We start from the raw sequence: 12,351 nt of genomic DNA on the forward strand, positions 1-12,351 counted from the left end.
GTAGTTACACTATTTGCACACATGTATGTGTCAGTTGGAGGATAGCTGTTGAAGCTTTATGTCTTGTTTTGTCTGAGATAAGGTCTCACGGAGTCCAGGCTAGCCTCGAACTCACTATGTAGCCAAGGCTGGTCTTGAACTCCTGATCTACTACTCCTACCTCTCAAGTGCTGGGATTGCAAGCATGTGGAATCACACCTAGCTATGAAGTGGGTTTTGAGCAACAGATGCATCTTTCTTCTTGTTGTTTAGCTGTAGGCATGCATGCCAGGGTTGCCACTAGTAGTAAAAATCATTCTGTTACTGATGTGCTACCCTTACTCATTATAGCGCCCTCTTGTGGTGGAATGGACCAGGCACACAGCATATCTGACCAGAAGGAGACAATTCTGGGTGCAGAGTGACCACTGGGATGGGATGGTCTGCAGAGACCATCTATGTGTAGTTCACATTTTCCCCTGAACATAGACTCCTTGTGTTCTGAAGGAACACTGTGATACACGGATGCAACTGCCTTGTCGTGGTCACCCAACAGCTTAGGTTGCCTCCTTAACATCTTTGCTATTATGTATGGTTAGGTTGGAATCTATCTTGTTTAATTTTTGTATCTCAGAAATGATAAATTAATTAATGACAGTGTAAATATTTTCCTCAAATGTTGAAATTTTTTCCCCAACTACTCTACTCTTTTCATACATGAGTTGGATGTGTGGCAATGCTGTAACTTTATTGTGTTTTTAGGAAATGATTCCTCTTCCTCCTCTTCCTCCTCCTCCTCCTTCTTCTTCTTTCTCCTCCTCCTTCTTCCTCTTCCTCCTCTTCCTCCTTCTCCTTCTTTTCCTCCTTCTTCTTCCCCTCCTCATCTTTCCTCTCCTCCTCCTTCCCCTCCTTCTCCTTCTCTCCTTCTCCTTCTCCTCCCTCTTCTCCCATCTCTGACCTGTTTTGCCTCTGCCAACATCTATTAGGTCCATTGAAACAGTACTAAGAACTTAAGGGCACTCTCCATGCTCCATGATTCTTAGATGCAGGTGACTTAAAATTATGTTTGAAGGCACCACCTTGCCTATGTGAAAGACTATGTAGTCACCGGTCCACGAAGGCTCTCCAGCCTGATGGCTTGGGGTTTTGTGTTGAGAGGGCTGGGAGAAAATGCATGAGTCTGAACTTAAAAATGCCACAGAACAGCACAGGGGCAAGTCAGGATCATGGGATTGGGACTGAAACTGTACACAAGAGAGCGGGGAAAGAGAAACAGTCCAGGTTCTCTCTATACTCGTCTGGGGAGCAGGGCAATTGGATGTTAGGATGCTGCTTGTGAATTACTGAAAGTCTTCCTATCTTCATGTCCTCTACATTCCTGCCCGCAGGAGAGCCCCGGATTGAGTGGGTGTCACCACAACTGTAGAAGGGTTCAATCTTGTGACTATGTGTTAGCATATGCAGTACATTTTCCATCAGTTTAAGACCAGCCAGCGCTCTAAACTGTTACTCCATGGAGAGAGGTAATAATCTTCTTGTTAGACTTCTCAAATACATCTTAAATACCTTTCAGAGGTGCAATAAAGATTTCATTAAAAAGATAAAATTTGACTCTAAGAAAACACTAAATGGAATATGTGCTACTAATATACATTTTGCTTTTGTTCGGATGCCAAGAGCCATCAATTAGGTGACTTAGCAGCAATGGGAGTTTGTGGCTCACAGTGTTGTAAGCTGAGAGGAAGGATGGCCCTGGCTGCTTAGGCTTCTAGTGAGGGAAGATGGTCTCTACTTCTGAGATAACACCTTCTCACCACCGAGGAAATGTGTGTACTCATGGAAAGAGGGGCAAACAGATTCCCTTATCTCTTTGATAAGGACACATCATATGTCCTCATCACCTTTCAAATGTCCTACCGCCTCCTTCTCAAAAAAAAAAAAAGAAAGAAAGAAAGAAAGAAAGAAAGAAAGAAAGAAAGAAAGAAAAAAACACCATTAAAATGGAAAAACACCATCAAAATGGAGCATCAGGCTTCGGCTGTGAGTGCTGAGGAGAAAGACAGGAATCAGACCACAGTCTCTAGGTTTTCTACTCTGTCAATCTGAGGTGGTTCATTATTCCAAGTGGATGTTCCATCTGTTAAGATTCATGGAGAGCTGTGGTTCCAGCTCTGCAAGGAAAACACTGGCCTATTGGCCATTCACATTCATTTTAATGAAAAATATGCAAACTTTTGTGTTACAGAAAATTCCACATTTTTCTTCAACTTCTATCTGCAAAAATTTAAATTTTTCTTCCTATTAATGTTTGGTACTGGGAAATTCTATGTGATTCAGTGACTCAATGTAGTCTAACCAAATCAAGTGATGTCTAACTATTTCAAAGAACGTGAGTGTTGATCTTTTTTTTTAATCAGTAGAATCCTATTTCCTTCAAAAGGCAAATGATCATGTGGAAATCTTTTTCCATCATCTCTTACTGAAAAAGGGCCTCTTTCTTAGAAAAAAAAAAGCATCAATACACTGTGTGAACTTTTCATAATCATGCAGATGGAGCACTCATCCTAAATCTTCTTGGGCTTGTGTGAGACTCTGACAAAGCTATAGAGACAGCACATACTTCAGTTTGACATTTGGTCCCTAGGGAGAAGGAAGGAAGATTGCAGAGATAGTGGAGATTGAGCAAGGATGTCTATGGGAACATCTGGGAGCACACTGCATGCAAAGCCAGGTAGCAAGACTGAGTACAATGTTCTAAAAACACTGTGAAGAGTTCTTTGCAACTAAATATAAGATACCTGTTGGGCGATAGTAGGAGAAGAAGCATCCAGAGTGCCTGTGTGTGGGATATTAAACAACACAGAGGATAATATTGGTTTGTGCTAATTACCAGGAAGGAGTAAACTTGAGAATTTTAATCAGACTTTGGGGTGTAGGATAGTGCTTGCTGAGCACACAAGGCCCCTCCAGCACAACAGAAACAACGTGTGATTAAATGCAGGACTGGTAGATGTGTGCCTGCCCATAATGGCAGGAGAGTTTGTCATGGTCAAAGCCATCAGAGGCATCTTCCAGAAGATGGAAGGATTGTTGCTGCCCTTAGAATAACCAGTAGAAGGACCTTGTTGTGCAACGGCAGTGCATCTGACTCCAGAATAACCACTAGAAGGAAAGATGGCATTTTCTTAATGGTGTGTTGGGGGCTTCCATTATTTGCAAGAACAAGAGATTGTGGAAAAGGGCAGGTAAGGAAGAGTTAAGGTTATGCACCCATGTGTCCTAAAGTGTAGTTGTGGGAGTGGTGGGCTGCGGCCCGGCTCCCAGCTAGCTTTACCCAAAATAATTACACGGAAACTGTATTTATTTAAACACTGCCTGGCCCATTATCTATAGTCTCTTATTGGCTAACTCTTACATATTGATCTAACCCATTTCTAATAATCTGTGTAGCACCACGAGTGGTGGCTTACCGGGAAAGGTCCTAACCTGTGTCTGTCTCGGAGAGGAGAGTCGTGGCGATTGCCTCACTGCTTTCTTTCTCCCAGCATTCTATTCTGTCTTCCCCGCCTATCTATATTTTGACCTATCAGGCCAAGCAGTTTCTTTATTAATTAACCAATGAAAGCAACATATAGAAATAAGGCCCACTTACATCATTTCCCCTTTTTCTGTTTAAACAAAAAGGGAGGCTTTAACTTTAACATAGTAAAATTACATATAGCAAAACAGTTATCAAGCAAGAATTATAGTTACAATATCTATATCTATTTTATCTTTTATCATAATTAAGGAAAACTATAACTATATATTTATTCTTTAACTCCACCAAAGACTCCAGAAGGATATAATATTACCTAATTAAACAAGAAATAAGCAACTTTCAAACTCTAGAAGTGACAGAGACATCTCGCTGTCTGGACAGTCACCCAAAGTTCTTTTGTATCGTTGGGGCATTCATCTTTGGCCTTCAGGCCCATAGTATTCAGCAGACATTTCCATGAAGCAGGAAATTTCAAACACAGTTTAGTCATTATCTGCTGTGTCCTGCAGAATGTCTCGCAGACTCTTTCATGAATCAGGAACCCCGAAAGATCATCTCACCTTTAGGAAGTTCAGCAGTCCTCTCTCTGCGGGTTCTCTATGTCCAGTTCATGCAACAGTCCAGGCAAGAGCAGTTTCTTGCCCAAATGGCTAACCAACTCCATAAGGAGCCTCTTCAATGCCCATCTTTCTCTTGAAGTGGATTGGTGCTGCCAGGAGCAGACGTGTCTCATTGTCATGAAAAGCCCTAAGTTATTAAAACATTAAATGCCATATTTTGTAGTCTTTGAAAGATATGAAGAATGCCTATCTAACTGAAATATATCTCTATATATCTAGAAAATCTAACATGACTACAAGCTTGACTGGTATCGATGATTATCCATTAACAACCTATATTTCCTAATTATACATTACATTTTCAAATGAACTACACAATTACAATACCTTAATCAATATCAGAAATACATACATACATACATATATATATATATATATATATATATATATATATATATATATATATAACAAAATTGGCCTTAAAATGGCGACTGCCTGTCTCTGCTTTCTTTCTCCCACTATTCTATTCTGTCTCCCCTGCCTACCTATATTTTGGCCTATCAGGCCAAGCAGTTTCTTTATTAATTAACCAATGAAAGCAACATATAGAAATAAGGCCCACCTACATCACTCAAGGAGGAGACTAAGTGACAGCCCAAAATAGGCGATGTGGCTCATCCCAGCTTGGGAGCAAGCTTCTGACTTTCCAGAACTTCAGAGTGACTCTTCTCAGGTATTGTAAATACCCCAGATGGGTCTAGAATAGAAGCAGCAAGCTATGTCTTGTCCAAATACCATCTTGCTGGGTACCATATTCGCTTCTCTGTTCTGAGTGACCACTGCCCATGAGCAGCAGAAATGTGAATGGTTGCTCCAGAGTGCTGAGTCAGCTACTTCTAGATGCCATCCAGACTGAAAAATGCCACGGACTCATCCACAAGCTCAGATTCTTTAGCCACTGGCATGCATTTCGGTCCTTGACTTAATCAGTTCTGAGACAATAGCCTAACTGTGCCAGAACATATCCCTGGTCTTTCTAGCTCTAACTAGAAGTGTGTCTATTATTTCTGTACATCTGTGTGGGAAGGGTGTGGTGTCTGTGTGGGTATAGGAAGGGTCACCCATGCATGTGGAACTCAGAAATATCTTCCTCAACCATTTCTTCACCTTAGTCTTTTGAAGCACAATCTCTCACTGAACTTAAGAATTTGCCTTCTTGGCTAGACTGGCTGAACAGCCAGCCTCAAAGGTGGATCCACCTGTCTCTGTTCTTCAGTTCTGGTGTTTCAGGTGCATGTACTGTGTCTAACTTTTTATAACGGTGCTAGATTTGAACTCAGGAGCTTATGGCTTACACAGAAAGCACCTTGTTCACTGAGCAATTTCCCCAGACCCCAAATATTAACTTTTTGATGAGAGGAAAAACAATCATGAAAGGAATTCAGTGTGAACCTAAGAGTTCTCCTCTAATAAATAGTTATAGTGACATGGGTTTCGTGCTGGGAGTGATGAGTATGGTTAGCCGCGCTGTTAGAACTTACAAGAGGGAACAGAAGGCAAACAAATGATTTGACCCCATCAGCACAGGTTTTGACTTACATGGAGCACTACTCAGGAACCGAACTTTGGATGGTGTGCTATCACTGTTGAGTGTTAGTGCAGTGGTCCAAGCCTTTTGAGATGCTGCGTTCAAGCAATGAAATAGTCAACATAGGAAAAGAAAAGTGCCCGTTAGCTCCCTATGATACCAAAGCACAGGGTACGTAAATGCATTTTCAGAAAGAAAGCCCTGAATTTGAAGTTCAAGTTTATTCTGGAAGATATGCAGTCTCCGTGGAGAACTTTTCTTCCCACCTGTCCAGATCTGACAGCCTCCTGGAATGAATTAGCCTGTTTTTTTTTTTTTTTTTTTTTTTTTTTTTTTTTTTTTTTTTTTTTCATAAATCCCAACGGCTGTAACCACAGAGCGCACAGCAGCCCAGTTCCTTGTCTAGGTAGGATTCCCCTTTTCTCTGATTGGGAAGCAGTTGTTTTTGTTCAGGTTGGTGGCAAGTGGCCATCTACACATCGAGTGCCTGCATCTCCCCGGTCAGTGTGAACTGGTGCTGTAATTCCACTCCAGGAAGCGGCACGGGCTGCTCTCGGCTGAAGAGGAAAAGCTAGGGAAATGTGACTGAGCGTGGCAGCCCTCCGTGTTTGCTAAAATGCTAAATGAGGGGCCCGTGGCTCTCAGACCATATTCCATGGGAAACGCTGAGAGCGCAAGCCGCAGCCCTTTCCCTTCCTGCTTGGGCTGGCTGATTGCCAGAGCATCCAGGCCAGCAATTGAGGGATTGAAATATAACCGGTGGCGATACATTTGCACCGTGTGAGACCTGCCCTGCCTCGGAAGGCTCCAGTGGCAGTGTGAAGCAGCAGATCAGCACCAGCTGGGGCAGCTAGACTCTGTAAGGCGGGAGCATCTCAGCGCAATGGTAAGGCTCTTGGGAGTTTTTCAGACCTCCTTTGCAAGCTGGAGTTGGATGATTAGCCGCTGCTGGTGACCATGGCTAATTGGTAGCCTGATAGTGAACAGTCGCTTGAGCTCTGGGACATAGTCAGGTCTCACCAGGGGGGAAGAGGACACCTTTCACACCACAGCCTGATTTTTTTTTCTTAAATGACACCTTTCACGCAGGGGATAAAGGGTAACTCTGTCTTGCAATTAATAATAATTAATAAGGAGCACTTGCTGGCTTCTATCTGGGAGGGAAACTTCCGTGTGACCTGGAATTTCAGCCCTGCCTAATACTGTGTCTGAGTATACCTTCTCCTCTGAAGTAGCTTTAATTTCCACGTGACTCTTCAAAGTCGAGTGGGTTGTGATCCCAGTGTTTGCGTGGGGGCGCCGACCCTCTGTACTGAGCCAGCTTTCGTTCCTGCCTCCTGAGTTGTCAGTGTTCTGGGAGCCTCACACTCTCCTGCAGACATTCCACAGAACTGGAGAAAACTTTTAAGTGTTTTGTTTTTGTTAAACTGTTGTAGGCAGGTGACAGCAACAGGAGCCACGAGGTCAAGGCAAGCTCTGTGGGAACTTTGAAGGAGTTAGTTCAATTCACTCCACAGGCTGTCAGAGCAAAGTGCACCTTACCGTAAACGCAGGATCTTAGAATTCACAGGGGGAAGTGGCAAGAGGCTATTTCATAGTCTCTGCTGTCTTTGCGGCACTTCCAAGGGCTTTCCTAGTCGTCCTTGACACGGGGAGGGGGGTGGAGACAGCATGGAAGAAGAATTGGTATTAACAGTGAAGCCTTTAAGTGTTTTCTTTAAAACATTAAGGGGTGAAGGATGTTGGTAATAGCAAGATTATATAACATTTAAAAGAAAACAAAAACTATAATTGCATAGAAGGGTTGCTTGAAATATACTTCTCTAACTGCACAGCTGATGTGTGGGAAATAATTACTGTTTATAATCCAGATGAATGAAGGGACTGTTGGTGGAATGTGGCTTTTAGATGCATGCCTGTCTTGTCAACTATTCAGAAAAGAGGAAACTGAAGAGCAGACTTCCAGAGATACCTCACTTCCCTTACTGCCTCCTGGATCGGTCCCCAGGTCACTCTTAAGTATGCAGATCCAAGAAATAAAACAATGACAAGGGTCAAGGTTCCCACTCTCCATGGACATGGGCAGCCATTCACCCTTGAAAACATTCTAGCAGCCTCTCTGGCCTGTTGAGAACAATAAGTCTCTTCCATTTCTTCCCAGCCATCAGGGTAGGAAAACAAAGCAAAACAAACCAAAACCAAAAACACATAACCAGCATTCCCAGTCTGAAGATGAAATGGGACTGCTGCTTTGATGTGTGCTGCTTCAATTTTTGAAGCATGTGACTTTCCTTTCTTCTTTCCCCTGAGAACATTCCTTTGGGGATTACCTAGGGCCAGGGTGAATGCAGGGAGTGCTCTGCCAGCACACAGGGCATAGACGTAAACACAGACAGAAACACAGACAGAAACACAAGGTCAGTCTCGTACAGTTCAGACGGAAGATGAGGAGGTCGTCAGGGGCTGAGACTGAGGAACTGCGGCAGTAAACTCGCTGAACGAAGGAATGCAGGTCCCTAGTGACACCAGACTTAAGCTTAGGAGTTGGGAGGAAGGTGTAATATGGAGTCTAGCTTCAAGATTATTGTGTCTAGCTGTCCTCCAGGCATGTGGATTAATTGCTATTGAGAAGTTTGGAAAGAATCCCCTAGTTATGCACAGTCAAAAGGGGCTTTTTGTTTATAGGGAAGACATCCTAAGCAGTAATCCCTGTTCTCAACTGCAAACTATGATTTGGGGGTGAGGTGGTTTGTGATTGGAAAGGGAAATTAGTTCATCATGAAGTCCTTTTTATAAGAGACGGACACCAGTCAGGCTTCTCATTACACAGACCTGCCCAGGTTTCTCACTTCCCAGAGAGAAGACACGGCTTGGAATGCTCTCCTTGACCTCGTTATGACGGGGAGCTTGTCAGGGCTTGCTGTGTGTTATAACAAAAAAAACAGTCCTTCCAGGACTCTGGCCTCTGACTCCTTTTTAAAATTTGTTTTATTTAGAAAGGTGAAGGACATGTGGATAATTAAGTCCATCCTGCATGGTTGCAGACAATTTAGAGTTATTGCAAAGCAAAGGAAAATCATGGATGCTCTCAAACAGGAGTTAACAAACATGAACTTAGTAAATTTTATCTTTATCTTTAAGTATTTATTTTAGAATTATTTATACTTGCATCAATGGAAGACATGCTCAAGTGTTTTTTTATGGACACATGGCTAGTTGTTTTTTTATTTTACATTCTGCATGTGTGTTCATATGGTAGACTTGTTCACGTGTGTGCGCATGTGTGAAGAGACCAGAGGCTGATATCGTTTGTCTCCATTAGCCTCTCTCCACCTTTTTGTTGCTGTTGAAACAGGGTCTCTTACTGAATCTAGAGCTCACTGATTGGCTAGATCGGCTGGCCCATGAGCTCCACTTGGTCTCTCCTGCCTCAGTGCTAGGAGTTCCAAATGTACATACTTAGCATTCACATGGATCTGCATGCCTGCACGGGCTGTCATTTTATTAACTGAGCCACCTCCTCATGTTGAACCCCTATAGGAGGAGAGTCAAGCAGGCCTAGACAAGCCCTTGACAATAAGTTACTGAACCTTTTAGGATCCAGCCTCAAAACTGGATCCAGCCTCTTTGACGTCTCTCCTTTGTTCACAATGTCACCTACTTGAGTTTCCTGTCATTTGTGTGTTACATTTGTCTGGCTTGGTTCATATAATGAAATAGTAAAACAAGCCAACTTTGTAAAGTTTATTTAGCTCCCAATCTGGAGGTTCAACGACCCAATGTTGGCATCAGCTCAGTCTGGTGTGAACTTCAGGGTGAATGAAACCATAGTGTCGGCAGGGATTGTGAGAGTTCGAGGCCACGTTGCCAGGGCAGGAAGGTTGAGACCTTATTAGCAGCCTCAGCTTTTAGAGTAAATTGTTTTATTGAGATCTGAATCCAGGGTCCTACAAGAACTGCCTTAATCCCCTAAGAGTGTCAGAGACCTAAAGCCTTTACTCCAGGTCTCAGTTCCTCATATGCAACCCTGAGAATCTAACACAGAAAGCCTTTAGGGCAAACTGCATCCAATGTATCCAAACTTTCATCCAATTATGATGGATGGGAGACATGAAAAGGAAGCCAAAGCAGGCTTTGATGTCAAAAAGACCTTCGCCTGCACTGGCCACTGATCAGACGTGGAGCACAAGGAAGCAAAGATCTGCCTGTGCAGCAGGTAGCACAGGGAAAGTGAAGGAAGGGCCCCTTGTAACCCATGCATCACTAGCCAGGGTTCCTGCTTCGGTCTCCTCAGGTTGTTACAACAAAATGCCTTTCACTGGGTTATACAAACAATGTTAATTCATTCCTTACCCTTCCAGGGACCTCAAGCCCAAGGTCACATCTCTTGTACCTTTAGTGTCTGATGATGCTTCATAGATAATATATTATGGCTGTGTTCTTTGGGCTTCTTTATAAAGGGACTTATCTTGTTCATATGGCAAATCCCGTAGAGCCTCATTGCCTCCCAAATGCCCTCCTTAAGTTATTACTGTACTGCCAATCAGGATTCAGCATAAGATGATTGGCTGAAAAAACAACCATTCAGATAGCTGCAGCATCTCTTACACAGAAGATTCTCTGTGTGATTGATTAACAAATTGAAGATATAAGTAAAGGGAGGAAAATATGAGAGTATTTCTATGTATCATATACTATATTACATTATCTATAGATATATCTAAACATGGTATGTATTATTTTGTATGTTGGACCATAGATAACAGGCAATAGAGTGTATAACATATAGTCATATATGTATGTATGAATTATTTTCACACACATATATCTATCATTGAGTACATTTATACACACACACACACACACACACACACACACACTATGAAGATAGTCCTATAGCTTATTACCTAAAGTCTAACAAAGTGTCTTAAAGTGATTTGACATTTGTTTCAATGGTGTGGAGTGTTCTGGGAGGACCCTGTAGGTTCCAAGTACAAAATGGCCTTTTGATTGTGTTTCCAATAACAGAATGTGACCCAGAGGATCAGAAGAATGGAGGACACAGAACATTGTTCAGCTGTCCATAGGTTGTAGGTTTAGGGACTGATGTGTAGCTAGAAATTAGTGGTGACTACAGTACTGTTTCCTTAGTGACTTGTAGCCACATGGGTGATGAAAGGAAAGATGTGAAGGACAGGGAGTGTGTGCAGAAGACCTCCTTGTCCCCAGCCCCCACCAAAGCACATATGGTAAAGGTATGCACGGTCTCAAGAGCACAGACAAGTCACTGACTGCTGGGAAAGAGGGACTGAACGTGCTGTTTGGCTCTGAGTTTCTTCTTAAAGACTGTGCCAAGAGCACTGAAAAATTATAAAATACATGCCAACCATATAATGGGAGCAAGGATTTCTCTTATTTATGTCTTGTAGTATGGTGAGAAGGGCCTACTCATGAAGCTGAAAATAAACAAATGGGGGCTTGATTCATATTTTCATCTGATGGAGCAGCTTCACAGACACTGATGAGTCACTGTGGATGCTGCACTGGTCCCGTCCGGTGAAGGAACATTGTAGAAAATGCCATTGGCCTAGTTGACGGCTCTGACTCTTTTGCCTGATGTTGAGTGTAAAATCACTGTGACAGACACAAGCCTTAGAACCAAGACACGAGTTAGCTCATAGCCAGATTAAATAAGCTTGAGACAATGAAAGCTCTAGAAATGCTGGGAACATTTGTTCATGTCTTCGTCCATGATTGCCACTGAAATGCCTTTCCCTAAAGGTGACCACAGTGGTAGCACAGAGGCTTCCTTGGCTCTTTTAGGTTGAGCTGGCACTGCCAGCCCCTCTCTTTTCCTTTCTGTTTTCTTGTTTGAATATCCATTGACTGGCACCACAGGCTCCTGTTAATGTTCATTGGACATCACCTTGTGAGCACCTAACTAGATGGACAATCTTCCCAATTACACCCTATTGCTAAATATAAGACTCCCAAGTTTTTATTCATTGATCATGGAGAGTCTTTGCAAACCTGCTTATAAATTAACCATAATACCAGTGAAGAAAAACCAATCCCCATGGATCCAGTCTAACACTTGGGAGAATTGCCTATTTCAGTTGTGTGCAAATACATTAACAAATAATTAATTTTTTTAAGGCGCAGAAAATTAAATACTACACATTTAATTTTGGTTCTGCTGCATTTAGGACTATATACATTTCTTCTCCCTGCCCATCTTCTTAATTTGTTTGGCATGTTTATTTACTTAAGCAGACCCTTTTAGTAAAAATGATCTGTTAAGCTAACATAATAACAGGAGAAAGTTCATAAATCATAAATGTGCAACACACATTTCCTAAATGAACATGCAGCTCAGGGAATACACAGCTGCTGGCTCCTGGAAGTCATGGTACAGTCTCTCACAGCCCTCAAGTTCAGGTCTACTTATGTTTTGAACTTTATATGCCCCCCTTTTTATTTTCCTTTGATAAGTAAGCGGATGGTTTCATTGCTTAAAATTCCATTGGTGGATGCTACAATTGCCTGCATGCATGCAGACAAAGATAAGAAATGAGTTCACCACACCGATGACAGTGGTGAACTGGGGGGATGTCTTAGAATTGTCTTATTGTTTTCTCTTTTAAATGATTCTTCTTGTGAGCATGATAAATATTATACAAAGA

At 42.4% G+C, this 12,351-nt stretch overlaps 1 protein-coding gene across 4 annotated transcripts in view; it reads left to right on the forward strand.

Moving 5' to 3' along the window:
- The window catches only part of Pld5 (phospholipase D family member 5), a 347,804-nt gene that overhangs the window by 63,043 nt on the left and 272,410 nt on the right, over positions 1-12,351 (forward strand). Inside the window, exon 1 of one of the 4 annotated variants that reach the window (XM_085687658.2) lies at positions 6,042-6,554. The exons of 2 other annotated variants lie outside the window; for them this stretch is intronic. Coding sequence is in view for 1 of the 2 variants with exons in the window: in XM_085687657.2 (XP_085543783.1) it covers positions 6,552-6,554 (3 nt within the window). In the remaining variant the exon portion in view is untranslated. Of the gene's footprint in view, positions 1-6,041; positions 6,555-12,351 lie in introns of those variants that run through there. One more of the 4 variants, XM_085687657.2, reaches the window with a different exon arrangement.

This window comes from Myodes glareolus, chromosome 5 (assembly GCF_982192425.1).
Source record: "Myodes glareolus chromosome 5, mMyoGla1.1, whole genome shotgun sequence".
Classification (NCBI taxonomy): Eukaryota; Metazoa; Chordata; class Mammalia; order Rodentia; family Cricetidae; genus Myodes; species Myodes glareolus.